The following is a 24,223-nucleotide window of genomic DNA, read 5'->3' on the forward strand; positions in this document are numbered from 1 at the left end:
AAAAGAAGAAAATTTATTTCTGTGATAAAATGAGTTTTTTAAAGGGTAAGTAATTTATATTAATTTTTATGACACAGAAATTGGCAGACATTAAAAATTACTTTATAATTTTATAATAATAATGCAATTATTATAAAAAAATTTTAATTAAAAAATTCCACATGTGAAAATTAATCAAATTCAACAAAAATTTTTTGTATATTAATTTATTTGGTGAAAGAAATTATAAATATTTTCAGATGTCTGAGACAATGTTATTTTTTTTGTGGAATTTTTTTATCCAATTTCTGAATGAAAATGAAATTAGAAGACATTTCAAAATTTTTAGAAATTTTTTATTGAAAAAATTTCAATTAAATAATTTAAAAAAAAAATTTCATCTGTAAAAAACTTGAAAAACTATAAATACAATTTTTTATAAATATCTTTTTAGTTGTAATTTAATTAATAAAAAAAATTAAAAATTTTCATGAAATGATTTTAATTTTTTCATTTTCAGAGAAAAAATTTCATCAAATGTTTTAGAAAAAAAAATCATTGCTATGGATGAATTGAAAATAATTATTTATTGAAGTCTAAATAGTTCATTTGAAGTAATTTTATGAACCACTAAAATTAAAATTTCTTCAATTGATATAAGTTATAGAAATCAATTCTTAAATAATAAAAAATTTTCCAGATTTTCTTCTTTCTTTACAAATAAATTAAAATTAATAAAAAAATTTTTTAAATTTATTATTTAATCATATTTAAAAAAACGCGCGCTTTTCAAACATAACAAAGATGGCGCCAGTTTCCGACAAATGAATATAAAAAATTAACTATAAGACGCAATTTAGCAACAATTAATCACCCAACGTGATTAAAATAAAATTAGTCATTAATTAAAAATGTACATTGCACAGGAACAATAAAGAATAAAGAACGGAGACAAAAAAAGACAACAATAACAAATGACGTTAAGCCGCATCTGCACGCGGTGAAAATGTAAGTTTAAAAATGAACCTTTAGAATAAGTACAAACAATTACAAGTACAACGACAGACATAGACAAGCATTCTTGATCATAATACATAGTTGTGTAATTGTATATTTCTTTAGCCATTAAAAATAATTTAATATTATAAATCACTCGAGATTTATCACTGCACCCGCAGAAGTAAAATTTGCTGTCTAGTGAATAAAGGTTGAAAAGTTTCAATTGTAAAAATAATTCACACGTGTCAAAAATATTTTATATTTTTCGTTAAAATTTTTTAGTTTGTTAACTCAAATTTGTGACAGAAAAATAATAAACAATGAAGTAGTTTTTATTTTTATTTTTATTTTCAAAGTAATTAATTTATTAAATTTGTGATTTTTTATTTGAGGTGAACAATTGATGGCAGGTTAGAAGATACTGGAAGCAATTAGATTTAATAATTATAAGTGAAAATAAAAATGAACGGATTTAGTACCGGTGAAGAGGATTCGCGTGGTGCATCCGACCAAATTTGTTGTCTTGTTGACGAAGGGGAGAGATGTTCCAGGCCTGCGGGCAATGCTTCTTACAGCAAGCGTATTCAAAAGACTGTTACTCAGAGACGTCTTAAATTAAATTTAGATCATATGGTAAGACCTTCATTCTCATATTTATTTATTTATTTATTTATTTATTGAATTTCGTTTTAGCTCTTAGTTTATTTTATTTAAATTGATTAATGCGTATTTTAATTTTTTTTAGAAAGGCTTCGAATTCTAAATAATCAAGATGTTGCAAATTTACTGATGCGGACATTTAACATTTTGAAGATTTTTTTTTTTTTTTTTTTTTTTTTATTTATAGTTCAATTTTAACAAATTTTTTTTATTGAAAAAAACAGATGCCACACTATTTTTTTTTATTTTATTAAAAATATAAATGAGTACTTAGAAATTAATGACACTGAAGTTGACAGATATTTAAAAATTTTTTTAAAATTTTATAGTAATTTAATTATTACAAAAAAATATTATTAAAAAGTTTTACATGTCAAAATTAATAAAAATTACAAGTGAAAATTTTTGGAAGCATTTTTTTATTGTCATTGATTTGTTAAAAAAATTTTTAAAATCAACAGCTGACGGCTAACTTCAGTGTTATAGAAATTAATTTTTAAATATTCCATTCGTACTATTTAAAAATTTCCAGGCATATATATATATATATATATATATATATATATATATATATATATATATATATATATATATTTTTTTTTTTTTTTATTTCCTTAGTACTAATTTATTTATTAAAAAATTGTCAGAAGTGTAATTAAAAAAGTGAGATTTTTTTATTTTTAAGAAGAAAGATATAAAAAAAAATTCACAAGAATAGAATGAATTTGAAATTATCAGATATCTGATAATATTTTAATAATTTATAAACAATTTATTTGTTACAAAAGAAATAGTCTAAAAAATACATATGGAAATTTTTACAAGTTTTTTCTGTGCAATTTTTTAGATTTTTTTTACAACCATTAAGTTAAAATTAATCTAAAAATTAGTTGTCTGCTGAATTCACCCTCATAATTTTGAATGCATTTAATAAATATGGTAAATTGATTTTTGAATTAAAATAATTCAAAATTTTTAATTTTTTTTACTCACTAAAAAAATTTATTCTCGATTTTTATTTTCTTTTTATTTTTATTTGACTTTGAAATGTTACGAGTAAAATTTTTTTCATTTTATAATTTTAAATGTTTAAAATAGTTTATTGTCAAAAATTTTTAAATTTTATTTTAAAAATTTTAAAATTTTAAAACAAAAAAATTAGTTTTATTAAAATTATTATAGTTAATTTATCAATTTAATTTTTAAATGCACATAAATATTGCAAATATTTTGAGGTTGATAAAAATAAAAAAAAAATAAATTTTAAGAGCAAAACGAAATTTAAAAAAATATATTTTATAATTTTAGAATTTATGAGTAAATAATTTTTTAAATAAATTATTTCTATTTTGGTACTAGAAATATATTTAAAATTTCACAAAAAAATAAATCAGAGTTAAAATAAAAAAAAAATTTCATGTAAAATTTAAATGATTAACCACTACTTATAGATAAATTTTTAATTTACAGGCAAGACATATTTACATATGTGATTTTCATAAGCAAGTGATATTGTGCGCGAGATCAAAACAACAGCAGCAGAGACGAAGAAAAGACTCAGAAGAAGATTCCGGTGAAACTGATAACGATGTACCAGACGTTGATTTATTCCAATTACAAGTCGGCACTTTGAGAAGATACAAAAGACACTACAAAGTACAAACAAAACCTGGGTTGAACAAAGCACAGCTTGCTGATGTAATTTTTTATTTTAAAAAATTTTTTATTGTTAAAAAATTCATAAATTTTTGGCTTTATATTTATCAATAAATAATAAATATTTTCTGTTACAGACACTCATGAAACATTTCAAAACAATTCCAGTATCTGAAAAAGAAGTATCAAGTATATTTATTTACACCGTAAAAACCAACGCCAATAAACTAGACCAAAAAAACGGTGTTAGCAGTGATACAACGTAACCATTAATTTATTGTTTTATCGCAATAACTATTAAAATTAATTTCTATTAGAAGTAAAAAATTGATAAGCAAATATACTTAATAAATACTATTCAATTAATTATAATTTATATTCTTTTTAAATTGTTAACATATTAATTTACACAAAAAAAAAAAAAATAATAAAAATAAGTCAAAAGTACTTTAAGATTTTTTTATTGAAAATTAATATTACAATTATTGTTATTATTATAGAATGTCTTGTTCGCTGTCAGTCAATACTATAACAGAAAAAAAATTTTTTTATTCAAAATTTGTTAAATAATTTAATTTGAAAGAATTATTATGACTTATATTAAATTTACAATCTTAATTTTGATTTAAATAAATTTTATTTTTCATATTTTGTATTTATTGTACCAGTATGATTATTAAAAATTTAATGTCATCGAATCAGAAATTTATTAGAAAAATATCTATTGTTCATAATGAATTTTGCTTATTTTTTTATTAATTATCAATAAGTATGATTTATAAAAAAAATTAAATTTTTAATAAACGAAAAAAAAATGTAACATAAACTTTATTTATTTAAATCTTAAATAATTAATTTAATAAAATTGTAGAATTAATATTTTCGATAATTGAATTATAGATTAGAAAAATTTAGACAAATAAAAATTAAATTAAATTTACATTAATTTTGTATAGAAGTTGAAAAATAAATATTGTTGATTTTCATCCAATTTCAAAAAAAATTTCATTATTTATATTTATGATTTTTTTTTTTTCATTATTCAATTAATGTTAAATAATTTTTAATATTTTTCTACTGAAAAAAATTAATCAATTGATTCAGAAATTTTTAATCAAAATTATTATTATCACATTTTTTTTTTTTTTTTTAAGAAAGTTGAGTGTTTTAAAAAATTGATAGTATTATTTAAAAAAATAAATTATAATTAATAATTAATAATATTTAGATAAATTTAAATAAATTACCTATTTCACCAAGAACTTTGTTAACTTTTGTAACTTTTAAAGTTTCAATATCATTGGCACTAGTACCATCATCATCTTCATCAGAAGAACTAACCCACGAATTTTTGAGACCTTCACCGACACTTGTACTCTGGAACATTAAAAAATTTTAGTTATATTTAAGAGACTAAAAAAAATTTTATAAAAAGTACAGAGCTTCATCATAAATTAGTTTTAGTATTTTTTCAGCGATAATTTATGATTTAAATAATTGAGAAAATAAGGAAAATATTATTTTTATTTTATTTTAAATAATTTTATTTTTCCAAAAATTTGATAATTTTTAATAATACTAAAGTTAGCCGACATTTTTAATTTTTTAATTTTTTTTCAATAGTTAAATTAAAAAAAAAAAAAACATTTTTAAAAAATTGCACTTACGGTTTTTCAAGTTCTTTACAAATGGAATTTTTTTTTTTTAAATAATTTTTTCAATAAAAAAAAATTCTGAAAATTTATAAAAATGAAGTTAGCTGACATTTAAAAATTTTCAGAAATTTTTTATTAAAAAATTAAAACGAAATTTTTTACATCTAAAAAATTTGAAAATTATTTTAAAAAGAATTTTTATATTTAAATTTAATATCATCAAAAAAGTTACCATTTGAAATTAATTAATTTAATTAATTCTACATCAACAAAAAAAAATTATAAATTACCATTTTAGTAATCAATTCAGCAGATCCCAAGCCGACTTTGCGCACTTCATCACCAGACTCGTCCATTTGGACATCATTATCTTCATCTTCATCATTGCAATCCATTTTTGAATTTTTTTCCTGGGCCTCTTCCTCTTTAATCCTAGTGTTCCATTGGGACAATTTAATAGGCATCTTTTCTCTGAACATACTTATTTTATCACTAGATATCGCATCCTTAAATCTGTTAATTTTGCAAGCTTCCTTTTTGTACCTGAAAAATTTATTAAGTAAGAATTATGAGAAGTTTATTAATTATAGTTTATACCCACAAATTATATTTATAAAAAAAGATAAATGATTTTAATACCTCGTTTGTACGTCGAGAGTAACAGCATCACGAATCTGTTTTATAACATCTACAGCGTGATTAGCTGCTATAGATTTTACAGAAGCTGAAACGTCTGTTGAGATTTTTGACAACGATGATTTGTCAGCGAATGACAAATTGACAAACTCGTGGTACGCATTTAAACCCATTGTCAATTGCGTGACGCTCAATCTTTCTTCGATGTATGTCGGGTCCATTATTGTTTTTCCACTGGAATTTAAATTTAATTAATTATTATATTGGACCAAAGTATTTTTACAAATTAAAATACTTTTGTGTAATTTTTTTCTAAAGTTAGGAAAATTTTATTATCAAAAATTACAAAAAAAAAAAATTTTATTTTCATTCATAAATTTGTCTTTTTATTTTTTGGAGTAGTGAATTAATTGAAATTTATTATTTAAAATTTATAAAAAAAATAGAAAATAGAATCTTTATAAGTTAAGAGAAAAAAGATTTTTTTTTTATTTATTTTTACTGAATAAATTAAAAAATATAAATTGTGAGTTTTTATCTTAGAGTTTTTTTTAAATAAAGAAATTTATTAATTTAAATTAATTTTTTAAAAATAAAGGGAAATTCTAAATTCATTGCTTTTAAATTTACTTTGTAAAAAAAAAAAATTTTTTTTTAATTTTACAAAATTTTTTTAAGTAAAATATCAAATAATATTTAAAAAAAAAAAAAATTATTTTCACACTACATTTAAGTGAGATGAATATTTTTCTATTGTCTTAATTCTCAAGAATGATTTTTGAAAGTTAATTAAATTTAATATTTTTTTTTTTAGCTATTGATAATTATTAATAATACTATTATTATGATTATAAATATATTTAAGAATTATAAATAGGAGGTTACTTTTCAAACGTTGAAAATGAAACACAAATAGGTTGATGAAACAATGTCAAAGACAATGGATCCTTCTCAGCAAATGAGTGTATAATAACATCATCTCCAGTTGAAGTTACATCAGGACGATGAAAATGTGATAAAGCAGCCAGGGTTGCTATACTAGCGCAATCAACTAAGTTACCATCGTGATTGATTACATTTATGTCGACTCTGATATTCCATACCTGTAAATAGAAAATTAAATTATTAATTAAAAAATAAAAAAATGGAAAATTAAATTAGAAATTAAAAAATTAAAAAGTATAAATAACAATTCTGAATTTTTATAAAATTCATAGATTTTACAAGAATTTTAAATATAAAAGTAATAGATAAAAAATTTTAATTTTAAAAAAATCGCAAAGAAAGTATTTTAAATTTCAAAAGATGATGTGTAATAAATAGAAAAATTGTAATTCTGATAAATAAAAATTAAAAAAAAAAAATTATTGAAATTTTATAATAGAATCAACAGTCTAAAATTTTTTTTAATTTTTATGCATAACTTACTTTGAAATATTCCGAAAAAAAATTCCGTAAATGGAAATTTATTTTGTGTATATTCTGGGCTCTTTGTTGATTAATTAATAAAACTAACTAATTATCAGATGTCTACAAATTTCAAAATCACTAAATATTTTATAGACTTCTAAAAATAATTCAAAGTTTATATAAAAAACTTTTTTGTACTGGTATTTATTTAGTTTTATAATTGACTGAAAATAATTACTTTTTTATCTGCGACAATGCATAAAGATTCCATGTCTAGGCATCTAGAATCCTTAAAACATCGTTCTAGTTGCCTCGTTAAAGCTACACCGACTTCAGACTGTTTTCCAGCTTCAAAATGCGCTGCTGCCAGCGGATTTAACTCAACATTTATGTACAACAGTCCTTCATTTGAACGAGATAACTTCGACTGCTGAATATCACAGGATACATTTGCTATTACTCTAATAAAAATTGATAATTATAATTAATAAACATTTATGGGATTAAATTACAAATATAACGAATAAAAAAAAATAATTAAAAAAAAAAAAATTAAAAAAATTAAAAAAAAGAATAAAAAAATAATTAAAAAAAAAAAATAAAAAAGAATTAAAAAAAAAAAAAAAATTAATTCTTGATACTTGAGCAGACAATTACATTTCATTATTTTTTGAAACTTCTACAAGTAAAACTTTTTTAGTTTTATTTATTTATTTAATAAAAAAAATTCCTAAAAATTATCAAATGTCAAATTTTAGTAAAAAAAAATTTTTTTAACGATATTTTTAATTGACTCAATTAAAAAAAAATTGGCTGCTAAATAAATAAAAATTTTTATTACCTTGTTTGTCCTAACGAAGCTAAGCATGATCCCCAGCTAGATCCGAAGTGTAATTTTAATTTTCTTGCTTCATTTAATTTTCTGCCATCAAGCCTCTAGTAAAATTTAAATTAATCAAAAATTAATTATTATAACAAAATGTAATAAAAATAGTAACGTTAAATTAAAACTTACGATATTTTCGTCTAAGGCAGTATTTATAAATTTTTTCTCGCATTTTGTTATTATTACTTCCTTCATTGTTTTTATTATTATTGTAATTATTGTAAATAATTTTGGATGTATAAAATAATAGTTGTTATTTATTTTGCTGCATAAACATAACCTTCAAAAACCCACGAGGACGATAAATATGAAGGTTATTTTCATGTTAAGGTTTATCTTCTATCTTCTGTTTATCTAGATAATAAATATCTAGATAAACAAGCACTCAAAAATTTTTTTCGGAGTAAAATTGAGAATTTTATAAAAAAAAAATGAAATTAAATTTTTGAAAAACAAAAAATGGTAAAATTTTCAATTTTAAATATAGCGGACACAAAATTGTTTAAATTTTAGGTAAATAATAAACAAAATTTTAAATTACATTCAAGTTAGCTGTCACTTGACAAATTTTTAATTTTATTTTACAAAACGATTTGTTCCAAATAATTATCCTTTCAATAAAAATGAATGATAGTGTGGAGTTAGTCAATAGTCGCTAAAAAAATGGGACCTTATTCCTTATTGGTTTAAATTAAGGCGCGCGCGCAGCGCGTTATTCAAATTTCTATTTTTAAAAAAATTACATTTTTTGTTTTTTCTAATTCTTAGATGTCAATTTTTCTTTCTTATTTTTTTTTTTGCCTTAGTTTATTTTTTATAAAATTAAGAATTTTTGTAACAAATAAATTATGGTGAAAAAAAATTAAAAAAAAAATTGACATTTAGAAATTTTAAGAAACTACAAATGCAATTTTTTAAAAATAATTTTTTGGCGCCAATTTATTTGATAAAAAAATTATATAAAATTGTTGCTTTAAAAAATTATTTTCTAAAATTTTAAAAATTAATTTTTAGATAATCTATGCTATAAAAATCTACGTAGATAATTGTAAATCAACCTTTAATTTTAAGTATTCGAGGCTATCCCACATTTTCTAAAATTTCATCATTTTAATAACTGCAAAAATTAAATACACATTTATAATCTTGACATAAAATCACAATATATTTTAACATAAAAAAATATTAAAGGTAATTATTTCAATTCATTACAATTGGTATCAATCAATATTATGTACTTTAAAATTAATTTTAAACTTTAATATTTTAGGTTAGAGATAGCCGAAATTTATTTTCTTATTCGTTTCAATAAATAATAAATAATAAAAGATGTCTGATTTGTTTGGAAACACCAATTTTGATGAGCCAAAAACTCCCAAGTCAGGCGTGGACAATGAATTAAATGAATTTATTATGATGGAGAAACAAAAGGCTCAGTTAACAGCTCAGGTAATTTTCAACTTTTATTACATTTTTCTAAATGATCCATTTCAATTTAATTTTGAATTTAAAATTTAAATAATTAATTTAAAATATTTTTAAGTGAACTTTTTGTTATACAATTTAATCATTAATTTAATGCGAAAATTATTTAATATTTATCTATTGCTAGGAATTTTTTGTAAGTTCGATTAAAAAAAATTTAAGCAGATTGAATGAAATTTTGAATAATTCAAAGATCAAAGGACATCTTAAAATTCTCATGAATTTTTTTCTTGAAGTAAATGTTTGTGAAAACAATTTTATTAAATTTTACATAGGAAAATATTAAAGAGTTATCTAATACTCAGCTTAAAAAATTTTTTTCAAATCATTGAACAATATTCAAAGCATGTATTAAAATTTTTTCATTTTTTCTTCGCAATTTTTTAGATTTTTTTTTTTCATAATACTGTTAAATTTGTTAATATTTGATAGACTAATTAGAATTGAATATTTTACAGATTCACGAATTCAATGATTTTTGCTGGGAAAAGTGTGTTGACAAGCCTGGAACAAAATTGGATGGCAAGACTGAAACCTGTTTAAATAATTGTGTCGACAGATTTATTGATGTATCTTTGTTAATCACCAATCGATTCGCACAGTTACTCCAAAAGTCTGCAGGTGGGATGTAATCATGTAATAAAAAAAAATAAGCATTTATTTGTATAAATAAATCACGAAATTTCCCACTAAATAATTGATGTTTATAATTTTAAATAAATGTTAGTTTATAGAAAGGTTAAAAATAAAGTATATTATTGAATAAAAGGATCTAAAAAATTAAATATTTGTATTATCATAATTTTTTTTTTATAAAGAAAAAAATTTTTTTTTTTTATAAATATTTCAGGACATCAATTAACTCGTTTGCTAACTAAAAAAGATCCTTTAACTTCATTTATTTGATATTTTTTTATAAAAGCACCGATTTACATCTAAATCCTTCCAAATTAAAAAAAACTAGAATTTGAATTTGCGCGCCTAAATATAGAGTTTGCATATATTTTCATGCTTATGATATATTCGACCAATAACATCACGAATAAATTGATGCCACATACATTTCATCTTAATTTTATATTAAGGATTAGAATTTTATTGATTAAAACCATTATTAGTTGTTATTAATTTACATTTAATCGTTTTGTTATTATATTTAACTATGTCTTATTTTTCATTGACATTATACAGCTATTTCACTTTTATAATTTAGATGAAAAATATGAAAATATGTCACGTAAGCAGACTATTCGTAACGTGATTGGTCGAATATATCATAAGCACGAAAATATATGCAAACTCTATAGTCAAGGCGCGCGCGCAAATTTGAATTCTAGTTTACTTTTAATTCTCGTTCGAGCATCTGCTGCCTTCAGTGCACTATTTAAAGCTCCATGACTCTGTTGCACACTTAAAGTAGGGTACATTAATCTTAAAGCCGCTGAAGTGATGTGTAATAATAATGAATGAAGTAAAAAATTAATTCGAAAAATGATAAGAAAATTAAAACTTCAAAATACTTACAGAGAAAATCACGATCGTGGAACAAATTAATTATATGTGATTAGCAACTCCTCCATCATAAGTAAATTATTTTTTAAAATGTATCGAACGTTATCCATTACAGATCTTTTTCCTCTGAAAGCACTAATATAATTTTTCTGTAAAAAAAAAAAAAATAATAATATCAATTATGAGCTATTTATTAACTGTTTATAAGTATCGAATTATCACATTATTATGTTAGTACTGTAATTAATATCCGTTAATATTTTATTTTTTAAGTTCAAATACTATTTATAATATTATACTTACTAATTTAGTTTTGTCTTAACCATGGCATTTAAATCTAGGTGACAAACGTGATTGTTCCTTTACAAGCTGGCGTCAATACGACATTTATACGGCATATAATTTTTTAAAAGCAGAGGCGGAACATATACGCCTCCACGGCCGACCCATTATCGCTTTTGTTCAAACCAGGCGTGTTTAAACGATGGTGATGATGATGGTGATACTACTGTACTTAAACACTATAAATATTTTAAATGTAAAATTGATTAATTATCATAAATTAACTTCCCTCTAAGTTTGAATTTAAAGTGCCTTAAAAGTATGTTACACACCTTTGCGAAGTAAAGTAAGGAATGTCTCAGATCACATATAATTGTTGGATGAGGTGAAGCCGAATATAAAAGCTCAAATATTAATTGCAAAACACATTTTAAGGCTCTTCAAATTCAAATTTAGCGGGAAGTTTTATTAGGGTTGGCCTGCGCGGCCTATCGATTTTCAGATTTTTTTTTTTTTAAAAACTCTTTTTATCATACAAATACGCCAGAGACAAAATTTTCCTTATTATTTTAATTATATAAATGGTTAATACTTATGATAAATAAAATATGAGGCAATACTGATATCAAAAATTATATAAATAAACATATTTCATTAGAAATCATTCGGTGTGAGTTGTTTCTTCTCGATCTCAAGTTCTGTCATTGAAAAGTCACCAATAATAAATTAACAAAAATGTGTAAATTATTTTTTTTATCGGTAATTTTGACAGCGAACCTGTCTTTGTCATCTTCAACAAATGATTCTAATTGTGAAGAAAAAAAATATTCATACGGATTACAATTAAATAGAAACGAGACTGATGTAGTAAAGTTTGTCCAGGATGGTTGGGATAAATTAGTCGCTGGAAACAGAATCAAAGGTGCGAACAGTAAAGGCGAGTTAGATATTCAATGTGCGCGAATTCAAGTTATAGGCACTGAAAAAATATATACCATACTTGTCAAATTTCTCACTGATTTATTTGATACCGCGTTATATTGTTTAATATTTGCTTAGACGAAACGAACGGATCCTTTGACTATAACTTGCTCTAAACAAATATTCGAAGTGAGTATAAATAAGATTGAATTATTAAGGGATTACAGCCACTTGTAAGTTCGAAAAAATGGGTTTTTTTGTTAACTTTTTCTGGAGAGGCTTCCTATTGAATATATACATAAAATATATGAACATTTAGCGAATTTAACGTATTCTAAGAATTTATATTTTATTAATAAAAATATTGGGTTCCGTCGTTCCTGTAGAAGATCTCCTGAAGGTCCTCCACAAAAAGGTGTCTGGCGGTGAGGAAGATATCTCTGATCCAAATTATTTGAAATAAAAAAAACCAAAAGGATTACTTTTAGGATAGATAAGTACAGGTAATGATAGAAGAAATAGTCAAAATTTTGATTTTAGACAAAATGGCGGCTTCCCAACAAAAAAAATCTTTTTTTGCACGAAAATTTACACTTTAAAGTGACTTAAAAAATCGAAATTTTTATCAGAAACTTTATTCCTTCGATCATTACCTGACAAAAGTATCTAAGAAGATCCTGTGAAAATTTCAAGTCAATCGGTCAAGCCGTTTCGGAGAAATATTCCTCACCGACTTTGAAAACATCGTTTCGAGAAAAACGCATTTAAAATTTTGGCTATTATTTAAAGTTACGGTTCCGCCTACTTTCAAACGCTCGGAGACGTCTTTACAAATACGCTCATTACTCCGAAACTATTTACCGGATTACTTTGAAATTTACAGACAATATTCTCGAATATATATACATTCAAAATATGCAAAAAAAATTTCGATTTTTTCAAAATTGCAAGTGGATATAACCCCTTAATCTCTAATTAGTCTCCCCCACTCCTTTTATCTTTTCTTCCTCCCTTGCCCAAATTTGTCGTTAAATTACAAATTATCTATCGAAATTTTTGATTGTCACATACGCATTCTGCAGCTTGTCATTCGTCTTCAATTAATCATAAATATAATTACATTTGTTGGTTTATTTCAGGGCTACGAAGACCCATCAGAGGAAGATATATTTGATATTTATCTCTTCTTTCGAGAAAACAGAGAATTTTGTCCTTAAACTTAGCCAGAATTCGCGTTATTTTTTTTTTTTTTTTTTGTAACAACAAGAATTGTAAGAAACTAATTGAAATTTACTAATAAAATTTTAAATAATTTTATTTGTTACCTTTAAGATTTTTAATAAAGTTTCATTTTTTATTTTTTATCCACTCTTATAATTTAGATGAAAAATATGAAAATATATCATGTAAGCAAACTATTCGTGATTGGTCAAATATATCATAAGTATGAAAATATACGCAAACTCTAAATTCATGCGCGCGCAAATTTGAATTCTAGTAGAAAACTATTTTATATTTTCTACTTTGCACATGCGCAACGCGCACTGCGTAGTCGGCACCACTAATTAAATGTGTAGCAATACGGAAGTAGCTGCTGGTGGCATGATAGAAGCCGGATATATCGATACGAGTTAATTTTCGCAACGTACCCCTGATAGCCACCTTACCTATAACTTACTGTCAATCTACGTCCGCAATTTGAAGCAAACTTGACGGAAAGAGTTGGCAAAGCGAGCGATTACCTATTAGTTACCTATAACTTACTCTGCAAATAGACGTCAAAACTTGCTGTACAAGTATTTCAGTCAAATTGTAGTAAAGTTGAAAGGAAATTTAACTACAAGTTTGATTGTTAACTTGTATTCAAGTTGCGGCCGTAGATTTCCGTCAATTTGCTTACAACTGTTGTTGAAAGAAGAATTACCGCCAACTTGATATATAAATTAACCGTAACTGCTGAAAGTCAACACTTACTGAGAAAGCGCTGGCTATCAGGGACACAGCGTGTATAAGCAACCTCGCAGTGTTTAAGGTTAATTTTTCTTTAAAATATTTGAATTCAATGACGTATTTATTAAAAACAATTTACTAACATTAAAAAATTAAAATTAAAATCAGTGGCGCTATAATGTTGAAAGTGTAGTAAATTTTTATTTCGATTTAATTAACTACCAGCAAGTTTAATTTATTATAAATGACCATGGAAAGTGACGACGATTATTGTGAAGATTTTGATATTTGCATAGAGTACGAGGACGAGGATGGCGAAGAGGTTGAGATGGAAAAAATAGAAACAGGCCCGAACAAGGATAGTGACAACAATTATCCTTACGAAGTATTGAGTACTGACAAAATAGTGAAAGACATGCTCGAATCAATAAACTCAATCGGTGCAATAATAAAAATCCCGGCGACAACTACGCGAATTTTGCTTCAACACTTTAAATGGGATCGGGAAAAATTGTTGGACAAGTTTTACAGTGAAGACCTCAGTCAGCTGTTCAAGGATGCGCACGTGGTTGACCCCGCGAGACAATCTTCGTCACCAGAAACGGTCGGAGAGTTAGCGGCTGCTGATATGGAAGAAGACTGCGCCATCTGCTTGATGCCATTGGCACGAAAAATGATGACTGGACTCGAGTGTGACCATCGATTCTGCGAAGACTGCTGGAACGAGTACTTGTCGACAAAAATAATGCAAGAAGGTGAGTGCCAAACAATTAGATGTCCGGCTCATAAATGCGACATACTTGTTGATGATGAAACTGTTATGCGATTGATTAAACAGTCTAAAGTGAAAGTTAAGTACGAGCATCTGATTACAAACAGTTTTGTCCAGTTTAATAGATTGCTAAAATGGTGCCCGAGCCCAGGGTGTACCAACGCGATAAAAGTTCAATACTCTGATTTTAAATTGGTAAAATGTAGTTGCGGGTATGCGTTTTGCTACAAGTGTACTAGCAAATGGCACGAACCAATAAATTGCGAGTTACTCAAAAAATGGATGATCAGATTTGAGGAAGATTCAGCAACGTTGACTTGGATTGGACAGAACTCTAAAGATTGCCCTAACTGCGCGACGCCTATTGAGAAAAATGGCGGATGCAATTTGATACACTGCTCAACATGTGCGTTCAGTTTCTGTTGGATGTGCTTAAGGAAGACTAATAACCATTATTGTAAGTGCAATCGTTTCGAAAATGAAGGCGAAAATCGTGAGGGCTCTAAAAAAGAAAATAAATCGGCGTTCCGTAAGTATTTTCATTATTCTGAACGGTTCATGAATCATGCAAACTCCCTTAAGTTTGAAAGCAACTTGTATGATTTTGTCAAGGAAAAAATGTTTGAAATGCAGAGAATAACTAATTTGACTTGGACCGAGGTCTTGTTTTTAAGGAATGCTGTTGATATTCTCTGTCGATGCAGGACAATTCTCATGTATACTTACGCGTTGGCATACTTTGTCGTCAAAAACAACCAGTTTAACATCTTTGAAGATAATCAGCAGGATCTAGAACAAGCTACTGAATCTCTGTCTCAGTTTCTGGAACAGGACCTAAAAAATGAAGATCTTGGTGAAATTAAGCAGAAAGTTATGAACAAATCTAGTTACTGCGAAAACAGAAGAAAAGTCCTGGTCGATCACGTCTATGAAGGTTATGAAAAAGATTGGTGGTCTTACTTGAGTATGCATTGAATTTTTTAATACAATAATAATTACATGATCATTATATTTTATGATTAATTGTGCAATTTTTTTGTATTTTTTATCAACTATTTTTCTTATTAGTTTAAAAGAGAATTTTTCAATAATTTTTGAACTCTGTAAGATTTATGTAACAAAGTTCTTTGTACTTCTGGTAATTCTACTGCTTATTTCAGCGTTTTTGAATTTTTAATATGTATTCCCAATTATTTGTAACGAAATAAAAATAAAATTTTCGTATGACTCGCTAATTATAAATCTTAATTTAATATAATTCCTAGAAATTAAAAATAATTTTCTTCATAATTTAGTTCATTATAAGCTTATAATTTCTTTAGGAAAATCATAATTTTTAATTGTAATTGTTGAAAAATATTTCAAAATTTAAGATTAAAGACTTTTTTGTTTTTAATTATTTCGTTTTAAAAATGCATCAATTATTGAATAATGCATCAACTATCAAATTTAAAGCATTATTTGAATTTTTCAATTTTTTTTTAAAGACTATTCAAGATCCTATTCAAGTTAAGGCTAAATTCATTGTTACTGGTTGACCTGGAGCTGTTTTTGTTACTTAAGTACTTTAGGTACCAGTCCTTTGTGTCAGCCATCAGATAAATTTTGAGTTTTTAATCTTTCACACCTTGTTAATGTATTATATTCACACTGAAATTCAATACCAATAGAAAGGTTCACAGATCTCAAGTACAATAGTGGTCCTTGGAGTTTTTGTATACCTAAAAGCTTAAGTTCTTGAAATGAGCCTGTTATTTATGATAACCATCAGGTAGAGCTGTGATGTTTATTTTTCACACCTAGCTATTGTGGTATGTTTGCCTTTAAGTATGTAGTTGTTAACGATTAGATCTTTCGCATTTAGGTATTGAGACTTGTTTATTTTCAGGTAGCTGTTAAAGATTTTTATTTCTCATACCTGGATAATATTTTATGTTTACAATGCAATTCATTACCATTAGAGAGGTTTTACGATAAGTTTTGACGGTTCTAAATGAAATAGTGGGTCTTTTAGCATATGTACCTAAGAGCTTAAGTACTTAAGGGATATATCCACTTGTAATTTAAAAAAAATCGAAAATTTTTTTTTGCATATTTTGAATGTATATAATCGAGAATATTGTCTGTAAATTTCAAAGTAATCCGGTAAATAGTTTCGGAGTAATGAGCGTATTTGTAAAGACGTCCCCTAGCGTTTGAAAGTAGGCGGAACCGTAACTTTAAATAATAGCCAAAATTTTAAATGCGTTTTTCTCGAAACGATGTTTTCAAAGTTGGTGAGGAATATTTCTCCGAAACGGCTTGACCGATTGATTTGAAAATTTCACAGGATCTTCTTAGATACTTTTGTCAGGTAATGATCGAAGGAATAAAGTTTCTGATAAAAATTTCGATTTTTTAAGTCACTTTAAAGTGTAAATTTTCGTGCAAAAAACGATTTTTTTTGTTGGGAAGCCGTCATTTTGTCTAAAATCAAAATTTTGACTATTTCTTCGATCATTACCTGTATTTATCTATCCTTAAAGTAATCCTTTTGGTTTTTTTTATTTCAAATAATTTGGATCAGAGATATATATCTTCCTCACCGCCAGACACCTTTTTGTGGAGGACCTTCAGGAGATCTTGTACAGGAACGACAGAACCCAATATTTTTATTAATAAAATATGAATTATAAGAATACGTTACATTCGCTAAATGTTCATATATTTTATGTATATATTCAATAAGAAGCCTCTCCAGAAAAAATTAACAAAAAAACACATTTTTTCGAACTTACAAGTGGATATAACCCCTTAAATTAAATCGGCTCATATATCCATAAAAAATATTCATTTATCATTCAAAGTAGATACAATTCATCTGTGTAGATATTGTTATTCATAAAGAAAATTTTTTTAGACTCTATTATTTTTTTTGTCAGCTTTTTTCCATCCGTAACTATGAGCTATAATTGACATCATTATAAGCATGATCGTGATTTGAGTAATAGACGTCATTGACAACGAAAATACGCTAATGTTTTCTTCTATTAGCAACAATGGAAGAACAGTCCAAACTTGGAGATAAATAAGTATTGTGTAAATTATTTCTTTCAGAAATACAGTGAACCCGCTGAAATATAAAAACTATAAAATAAAATGAATTATAAACAGATATCAAAGTATTATTTTCTTTAGTATAAACACAAAACTTACATACGCTTGAACCAAGGTTTTAGTTCAATCTGTGGATGATCATTCTTGTAAAAAATCATTGAGATTATAATATATTCTACGTTCAACAGCATGATGAAGATGATAATTATTCCATGATTGAAAAATTCTTTTGTGGACAAATCTTTGCTAGAGAAAATTATGACTATACACAATGTGAGTGCGCCAGCTGTGGAAAAAAATCTGTAATGCATCTCATCCAAGTTTTTGAGAAAATAAAATAGTATGTCTTACGAATCAAAATCCCTTGAAGTATTCTTAGAATAACAACACAACTTTTTAATTTCAAGACTTTAGAGTAGTCGTCTTCCATCGATTTTATCCTATCAAGTTCCAACGGTGTCTCTAGAGGCTGTGATAAAACAAAGTGTTCAATTATTTTGACTTATCCTAAACAAATATATACATTAAATGAACTCACGTTTTCTTCCATTTCTTCGACCAATTTCTCCACGTAATTATTGTGCTTTTTTATAATAATTTTAGCCCTAATCTCCTCGATAATTTTGAAGCATATAATGGCCATAAGAAAAGACGAGAAGTATGTTATAAATAATCCAGCGGTGAAATGAATCAATTCTTCTCTCAGCTTTTTTTGGTCCCCTAATATTAATGGGACGATGAAGACAATTGGCATAGTGATTACAGGGACTAATACAGAATATCCTAAATTGTATAATCCTGCACTGTAATGAAGCAATCCGATGATCAAATCTGATGAGGATGGAAGATTTGCATTATCGGGTTAAAGGAATAAATTTTACCTGAAACGTGGTAGAGTTTCGAAGTATAGATTTTGTGCTTCAATCAAATATGTGCGAAATGATTTTTGAAACGCAAACCATAACGTAAAGGCGAATAAAGCATTTCCAAAACTGTAATACTTGGAACATTCTGGAAAATACACTGAGTACACGATCCTTGAACAATATGAGAGTCCTCCAGCTTTAAAAAAAAAATATTAAGCGGTTATATCCACTTGTAAGTTCGAAAAAATGTGTTTTTTTGTTAATCTTTTCTGGAGAGGCTTTTTATTGAATGTATACATAAAATATATGAACATTTAGCGAATTTAACGTATTCTAAGAATTTATATTTTATTAATAAAAATATTGGGTTCCGTCGTTCCTGTAGAAGATCTCCTGAAGGTCCTCCACAAAAAGGTGTCTGGCGGTGAGAAAGATATCTCTGATCCAAATTATTTGAAATAAAAAAAAACCAAAAGGATTACTTTTAGGATAGATAAATACAGGTAATGATCGAAGAAATAGTCAAAATTTTGATTTTAGACAAAATGGCGGCTTCCCAACAAAAAAAATCTTTTTTTGCACGAAAATTTATACTTTAAAGTGACTTAAAAAATCGAAATTTTTATCAGAAACTTTATTCCTTCGATCATTACCTGACAAAAGTATCTAAGAAGATCCTGTGAAAATTTCAAGTCAATCGGTCAAGCCGTTTCGGAGAAATATTCCTCATCGACTTTGAAAACATCGTTTCGAGAATAACACATTTAAAATTTTGGCTATTATTTAAAGTTACGGTTCCGCCTACTTTCAAACGCTCGGAGACGTCTTTACAAATACGCTCATTACTCCGAAACTATTTACCGGATTACTTAAAAATTTACTGACAATATTCTCGAATATATATACATTCAAAATATGCAAAAAAAAAAAATTTCGATTTTTTTAAATTACAAGTGGATATATCCCTTAAGTACTTAAGCTCTCAGGTACACATGCTAAAAGACCCACTATTTCATTTAGGACCGTCAAAACTTATCGTAAAACCTCTCTAATGGTAATGAATTGCATTGTAAACATAAAACATTATCCAGGTATGAAAAATAAAAATCTTTAACAGCTACCTTTGAACAAACAAGTCTCAATACCTAAATGCGAAAGATCTAATCGTTAACAACTACATACTTAAAGGCAAACATACCACAATAGCTAGGTGTGAAAAATAAACATCACAGCTCTACCTGATGGTTATCATAAATAACAGGCTCATTTCAAGAACTTAAGCTTTTAGGTATACAAAAACTCCAAGGACCACTATTGTTCTTGAGATCTTTGAACCTTTCTATTGGTATTGAATTTCAGTGTGAATATAATACATTAACAAGGTGTGAAAGATTAAAAACTCAAAATTTATCTGATGGCTGACACAAAGGACTGGTACCTAAAGTACTTAAGTAACAAAAACAGCTCCAGGTCAACCAGTAACAATGAATTTAGCCTTAACTTGAATAGGATCTTGAATAGTCTTTAAAAAAAAATTGAAAAATTCAAATAATGCTTTAAATTTGATAGTTGATGCATTATTCAATAATTGATGCATTTTTCAAACGAAATAATTAAAAACAAAAAAGTCTTTAATCTTAAATTTTGAAATATTTTTCAACAATTACAATTTAAAATTATGATTTTTCTAAAAAAATTATAAGCTTGTAATGCACTAAATTATGAAGAAAATTATTTTTAATTTCTAGGAATTATAGTAAATTAAGATTTATAATTAGCAAGTCATACAAAAATTTTATTTTTATTTCGTTACAAATAATTGGGAATACATATTAAAAATTCAAAAACCCTTATATAAGCAGTAGAATGACCAGAAGTACAAAAAACTTTGTTACATAACTCCTTAATAACGTTGAATCTTACGTAATTACATCGAATCCCTTATTTTTCGCAGCTGAATCCTCAACACACAATTCCAACGATGGTTGACGAAGGCTTCTCTCTTTGGGAAAGGTTAATTCTTTATATAATCCACCATTAAAATGATTTTACTACGTTTAATAGAATGAAAACAATAATTGTGTTTCTTTATTTTGCAGTCGTGCTATAATGGCTTACTTAGTGAATCAATACGGAAAAAATGACTCTTTGTACCCAAAAGACCCCAAAGCACGAGCTCTTGTTGATCAAAGGCTTTACTTTGATTTTGGGACTTTGTCTATGTCATTCACCGATTACTTTGTAAGTTTATTCGATCAGTAATAGCTTTTTGTCATATTGAGAGACAAAATTCAGTATGTTTAAGAACAACAACTTGAACGCAAATAATATCATATTAGAACATATTTGTTTACTGTTTAGTATCCGATGCTGTTCGCTGGAGCACCAGAAGATAAATCAAAGTATGATAAAATCGCAGTAGGCTTTGATCTGCTTGAAATATTCCTCGAAGGTCAGAAATACATCGCTGGTTCACAATTAACTATTGCTGACCTCGCTCTGATTGTCACTGTTTCCAACTTTGAGGTTCGTATAAAAACAACTTTCAATTCGTAATGCTTAAACTGGTTTTATTAGAAGGATTTATCATAGATTACTTAAGTTCAGTGTTTAACTTTTTTTTTTTTGAAGAGTTAGGCTTTGATTTGGTTACTTTATAAATTTAAGACTCCGTGTCGAAATTTTATGGTGAAACTAGAATTCAAATTTGCGCGCGCAAATTCAAATTCTAGTTCAATTCTATAATTTAGACTAAAATTCAAATTTGCGCGCGCATGAATTTAGGATTTGCATATATTTTTATGCTTTGATATATTTGACCAATCACGTTACGAATAGTGTGCTTACATGATATATTTTCATATTTTTCATCTAAATTATAAGAGTTGATATATTTATCGTATATAAACTTACTACTTTGTTGATTAAGACCATATCTTCAAATTGAAAAGGCCGCTCAGTAATTCGTTGAGCTAAATAATCGTCGATGTATAATAACAGCTCATTATTTATTTTGCGATTGATTTGGGACTTTGCATCGTATTGGCACTTGACAAATACCAACTGCGAAGTTTCAAAATTTTCGAATCCAAAGTAAATATCATTTGATCCACGACTAAAAAAATTGTAGGTTTCGAATGTTGAGTATTTCAGTGATTGTCATTTAAATTATTAATAATTACATCATTTTTGAGTGGTATTCAAACTACATACCATACAATCGTATCACATTCATTATAATACTCCAATAATTCAGGAGTGTTCATGAATATTTTTTCGTTAACATAAAAAATAAGCACTTCGTCGTTTGATTTTATTATCAGAATTAGTTTATCTTCCACTGTAATAAAAATGTATTTTCTATAAAGAACTATGTGAGAATAAATCATTTGAAAGGTGTATACATTAAGAAAGTTCAAGTGAAGTCGTAGGATGAAAAAATAATCTATTTAAAAAAAAAAAATTTCTCGGATAGCTTAACTTGTAGAGCCTTTGGCGCGTAACTAAACGATCCGGGTTCGAGTCCCGGTCTGGGCTGTCTGAATTATTTTTTCGGCTACTGAGTAAGGTCCCCCCTCTCCATTTATCCTTTATTTCCCTAGTTCCCAAATTTGTCTTTAACGATGAATTTAGCTATGAATTATGACTAACAGTTGACCCTGAAGTGAATTCAACTTACTATTTATTTTTGTACCTACTGTGTAAGAAAGAAGTACATAAAGATAATATTCCAGGTATATTTGAGTGACTACGCCCATGGAAAAAGGATCAATTACAAAAAGGTTGAAAGTCGATAGAGGGAATAAATACTTTTCTCAAATTTTAAAAATTAAATAAATCAGAAAATTTGATGGCGGCAAATTTCATAATTCGCACGTAACTCCAATATTTTACCCTTAAAGCGAGTGACCATTGTTTATAAATTGTGATAATAATTTATGAAAAAAACAAAAATTTTTTTTCATCATTGCTTTTAAAAAGGTTCAACTAATTACCAAAAAATTCAGCGTGAACAAAAAATTTGAATTTACGATTTTACAGAAGTGAAATCATACATACCAGGTAGCCAAATCTTTATGTGAAATACGTCTGATATATCGTTGAAAATAATTTCATTGTAATATGAAGTCAATTCTAGAGGATTTTCTATCGATTCACTACTATCAAGATCAATCAGAAAAATACGTACGGGTTCTGAAAGTGATGCAATGGCTATGTACTTATCTAAAAACAAAAAAACAATAAGAATCATGACCATACAAAAATATTTTGCTTACTTTACCTACTGAATCAATAACAGCATCATTCTCACGTTCCCAACTCAATAATTTAACTTCCGGTATCTTACAGTTAATTTGACAATGATCACTTTTGTAAACTTTGCGCCATTCAATGAAAGACATAAATAATTCTTTGAATTGATCAGCGTTCAACTGATCATAAGAATCACAACTCATTGATGGTTATATTAATTTAATCAATTGATATCTCCATGGTTTTATTTCCGCGCTAGTGCAAACTAATTGGCGCCAAATTTTGCATTCATTTTCTATAAATGTTTTCCAATCTGAACTGACTAAACGTAATTTTACCAATTTTACTGGGTTCATATAATTAAAAATTTGCAGTAAAAGATGATTAGGGATATAAATATAAATGCCTTCCATTATTTTAGAATTTTATTTTTTTTAATTGTAATTGTATTAAGAATATTCGGAAACAATGACAGTTTGATACGATCAAAAATCATTGACACCTTTCTTTGTTAATCAATTGCTTATAATATGTTTGATAATTAGTTATCAGAATATTCGATCATTTTTTATTGGAAGATATATTACACATTTTGTCAATGTGACAATTCAATGATTGGATGGTCTTATCAATGAAAATTAGACTTTTATTAATAAATTTTTTTGTAAAATATCCCACAGAAGATACTCTTAATTCTGACATTATAAGTTGCAAAAATCTTCGAGCTCCTAATTTTCACAAAATTAGGAGCCATTTGTATTTTAACTAATGATAATATATTAGTCAATTTTAATTGTACATATTTTTCAGCTAGCCACGAGAAAAATATTTTTTTAACCGTTTCCTTAAAGCGCCAAAAGTAAAAAAGATTGTTACCGGTAAAAAAATAGATAAGCGCGTTCTGGCGGACAAATTTACAAGAAGAATTTATGATCAAATATATGATTTTGACAAGGCGAGAGTAGAGCACTATTCCATGCGCTTCGCGCTATGAGGTGTGCCAAATTTCAATTTTTTTTTTCGTGTATGATCTATAATATATCTTCGAAAATTGTTCTATAATCCACTTTCGCGTATTTTTTCTCGACTTTTCGTCCATGTTTTGTGCTGATCCGTTTAGATGGAGACTTGGGCTCAGTTCGAGTACCGAAGGGTTAAGATATACTTGATAATAATATCTGGACATATGGTAAGCCTACTTTAT

The 24,223-nt window shown here is 26.3% G+C and overlaps 6 protein-coding genes and 1 long non-coding RNA gene across 10 annotated transcripts; 4 read left to right on the forward strand and 3 right to left on the reverse strand.

Annotated features, from left to right (window-relative positions):
• Positions 1 to 879: 879 nt before the first annotated feature.
• Positions 880 to 3,741, forward strand: Sap30 (SIN3-associated polypeptide 30). Of its 4 annotated transcripts, none has more exons than XM_074240202.1 (4): positions 880 to 987; positions 1,371 to 1,611; positions 3,109 to 3,336; positions 3,432 to 3,741. In XM_074240202.1, the coding sequence occupies exons 2-4, from the start codon at positions 1,441 to 1,443 to the stop codon at positions 3,558 to 3,560; spliced, it is 528 nt and encodes a 175-aa protein (XP_074096303.1). In that variant the 5' UTR covers positions 880 to 987; positions 1,371 to 1,440; the 3' UTR covers positions 3,561 to 3,741. The 4 variants fall into 4 exon arrangements, with proteins under 4 accessions (XP_074096303.1, XP_074096304.1, XP_074096302.1 ...); XM_074240203.1 differs by lacking the exon at positions 880 to 987 and adding an exon at positions 1,047 to 1,186; XM_074240201.1 differs by lacking the exon at positions 880 to 987 and adding an exon at positions 1,055 to 1,303.
• Rrp45 (exosome complex component Rrp45) lies at positions 3,740 to 8,369 on the reverse strand. Its single transcript, XM_074240199.1, has 8 exons — positions 8,011 to 8,369; positions 7,837 to 7,931; positions 7,234 to 7,456; positions 6,471 to 6,688; positions 5,589 to 5,819; positions 5,240 to 5,492; positions 4,542 to 4,671; positions 3,740 to 3,820 (listed from the first exon to the last, which is right to left on the reverse strand). Exons 1-8 carry the CDS (start codon positions 8,074 to 8,076, stop codon positions 3,789 to 3,791), a joined length of 1,248 nt encoding a protein of 415 aa, XP_074096300.1. The 5' UTR covers positions 8,077 to 8,369; the 3' UTR covers positions 3,740 to 3,788.
• Positions 8,370 to 8,936: 567 nt separating this feature from the next.
• Tim8 (translocase of inner membrane 8) lies at positions 8,937 to 10,151 on the forward strand. Its single transcript, XM_074239623.1, has 3 exons — positions 8,937 to 9,072; positions 9,152 to 9,330; positions 9,825 to 10,151. The coding sequence occupies exons 2-3, from the start codon at positions 9,211 to 9,213 to the stop codon at positions 9,996 to 9,998; spliced, it is 294 nt and encodes a 97-aa protein (XP_074095724.1). The 5' UTR covers positions 8,937 to 9,072; positions 9,152 to 9,210; the 3' UTR covers positions 9,999 to 10,151.
• A 3,585-nt stretch (positions 10,152 to 13,736) lies between these two features.
• On the forward strand, positions 13,737 to 16,038 carry LOC141525403 (E3 ubiquitin-protein ligase ariadne-1-like). Its single transcript, XM_074239893.1, has one exon. The coding sequence runs from the start codon at positions 14,276 to 14,278 to the stop codon at positions 15,776 to 15,778; it is 1,503 nt and encodes a 500-aa protein (XP_074095994.1). The 5' UTR covers positions 13,737 to 14,275; the 3' UTR covers positions 15,779 to 16,038.
• Positions 16,039 to 17,527: 1,489 nt separating this feature from the next.
• LOC141525414 (uncharacterized) lies at positions 17,528 to 18,963 on the reverse strand. The gene is made up of 3 exons (XR_012478847.1): positions 18,251 to 18,963; positions 17,999 to 18,185; positions 17,528 to 17,915 (listed from the first exon to the last, which is right to left on the reverse strand). It is a non-coding gene; the product is annotated as an uncharacterized LOC141525414 (long non-coding RNA).
• Positions 18,964 to 20,545: 1,582 nt separating this feature from the next.
• LOC141525586 (glutathione S-transferase 1-1-like) lies at positions 20,546 to 22,282 on the forward strand. The gene is made up of 2 exons (XM_074240137.1): positions 20,546 to 21,006; positions 21,127 to 22,282. The coding sequence occupies exons 1-2, from the start codon at positions 20,875 to 20,877 to the stop codon at positions 21,319 to 21,321; spliced, it is 327 nt and encodes a 108-aa protein (XP_074096238.1). The 5' UTR covers positions 20,546 to 20,874; the 3' UTR covers positions 21,322 to 22,282.
• On the reverse strand, positions 21,637 to 24,218 carry LOC141525584 (uncharacterized). The gene is made up of 4 exons (XM_074240135.1): positions 23,048 to 24,218; positions 22,825 to 22,989; positions 21,979 to 22,105; positions 21,637 to 21,880 (listed from the first exon to the last, which is right to left on the reverse strand). Exons 1-4 carry the CDS (start codon positions 23,220 to 23,222, stop codon positions 21,637 to 21,639), a joined length of 711 nt encoding a protein of 236 aa, XP_074096236.1. The 5' UTR covers positions 23,223 to 24,218.
• Positions 24,219 to 24,223: the final 5 nt, after the last annotated feature.

The sequence above is a fragment of the Cotesia typhae genome, unplaced genomic scaffold (assembly GCF_013202065.1).
Source record: "Cotesia typhae breed Kobodo isofemale line unplaced genomic scaffold, CoteBio_Ctyphae contig_26, whole genome shotgun sequence".
NCBI classification, from domain to species: domain Eukaryota; kingdom Metazoa; phylum Arthropoda; class Insecta; order Hymenoptera; family Braconidae; genus Cotesia; species Cotesia typhae.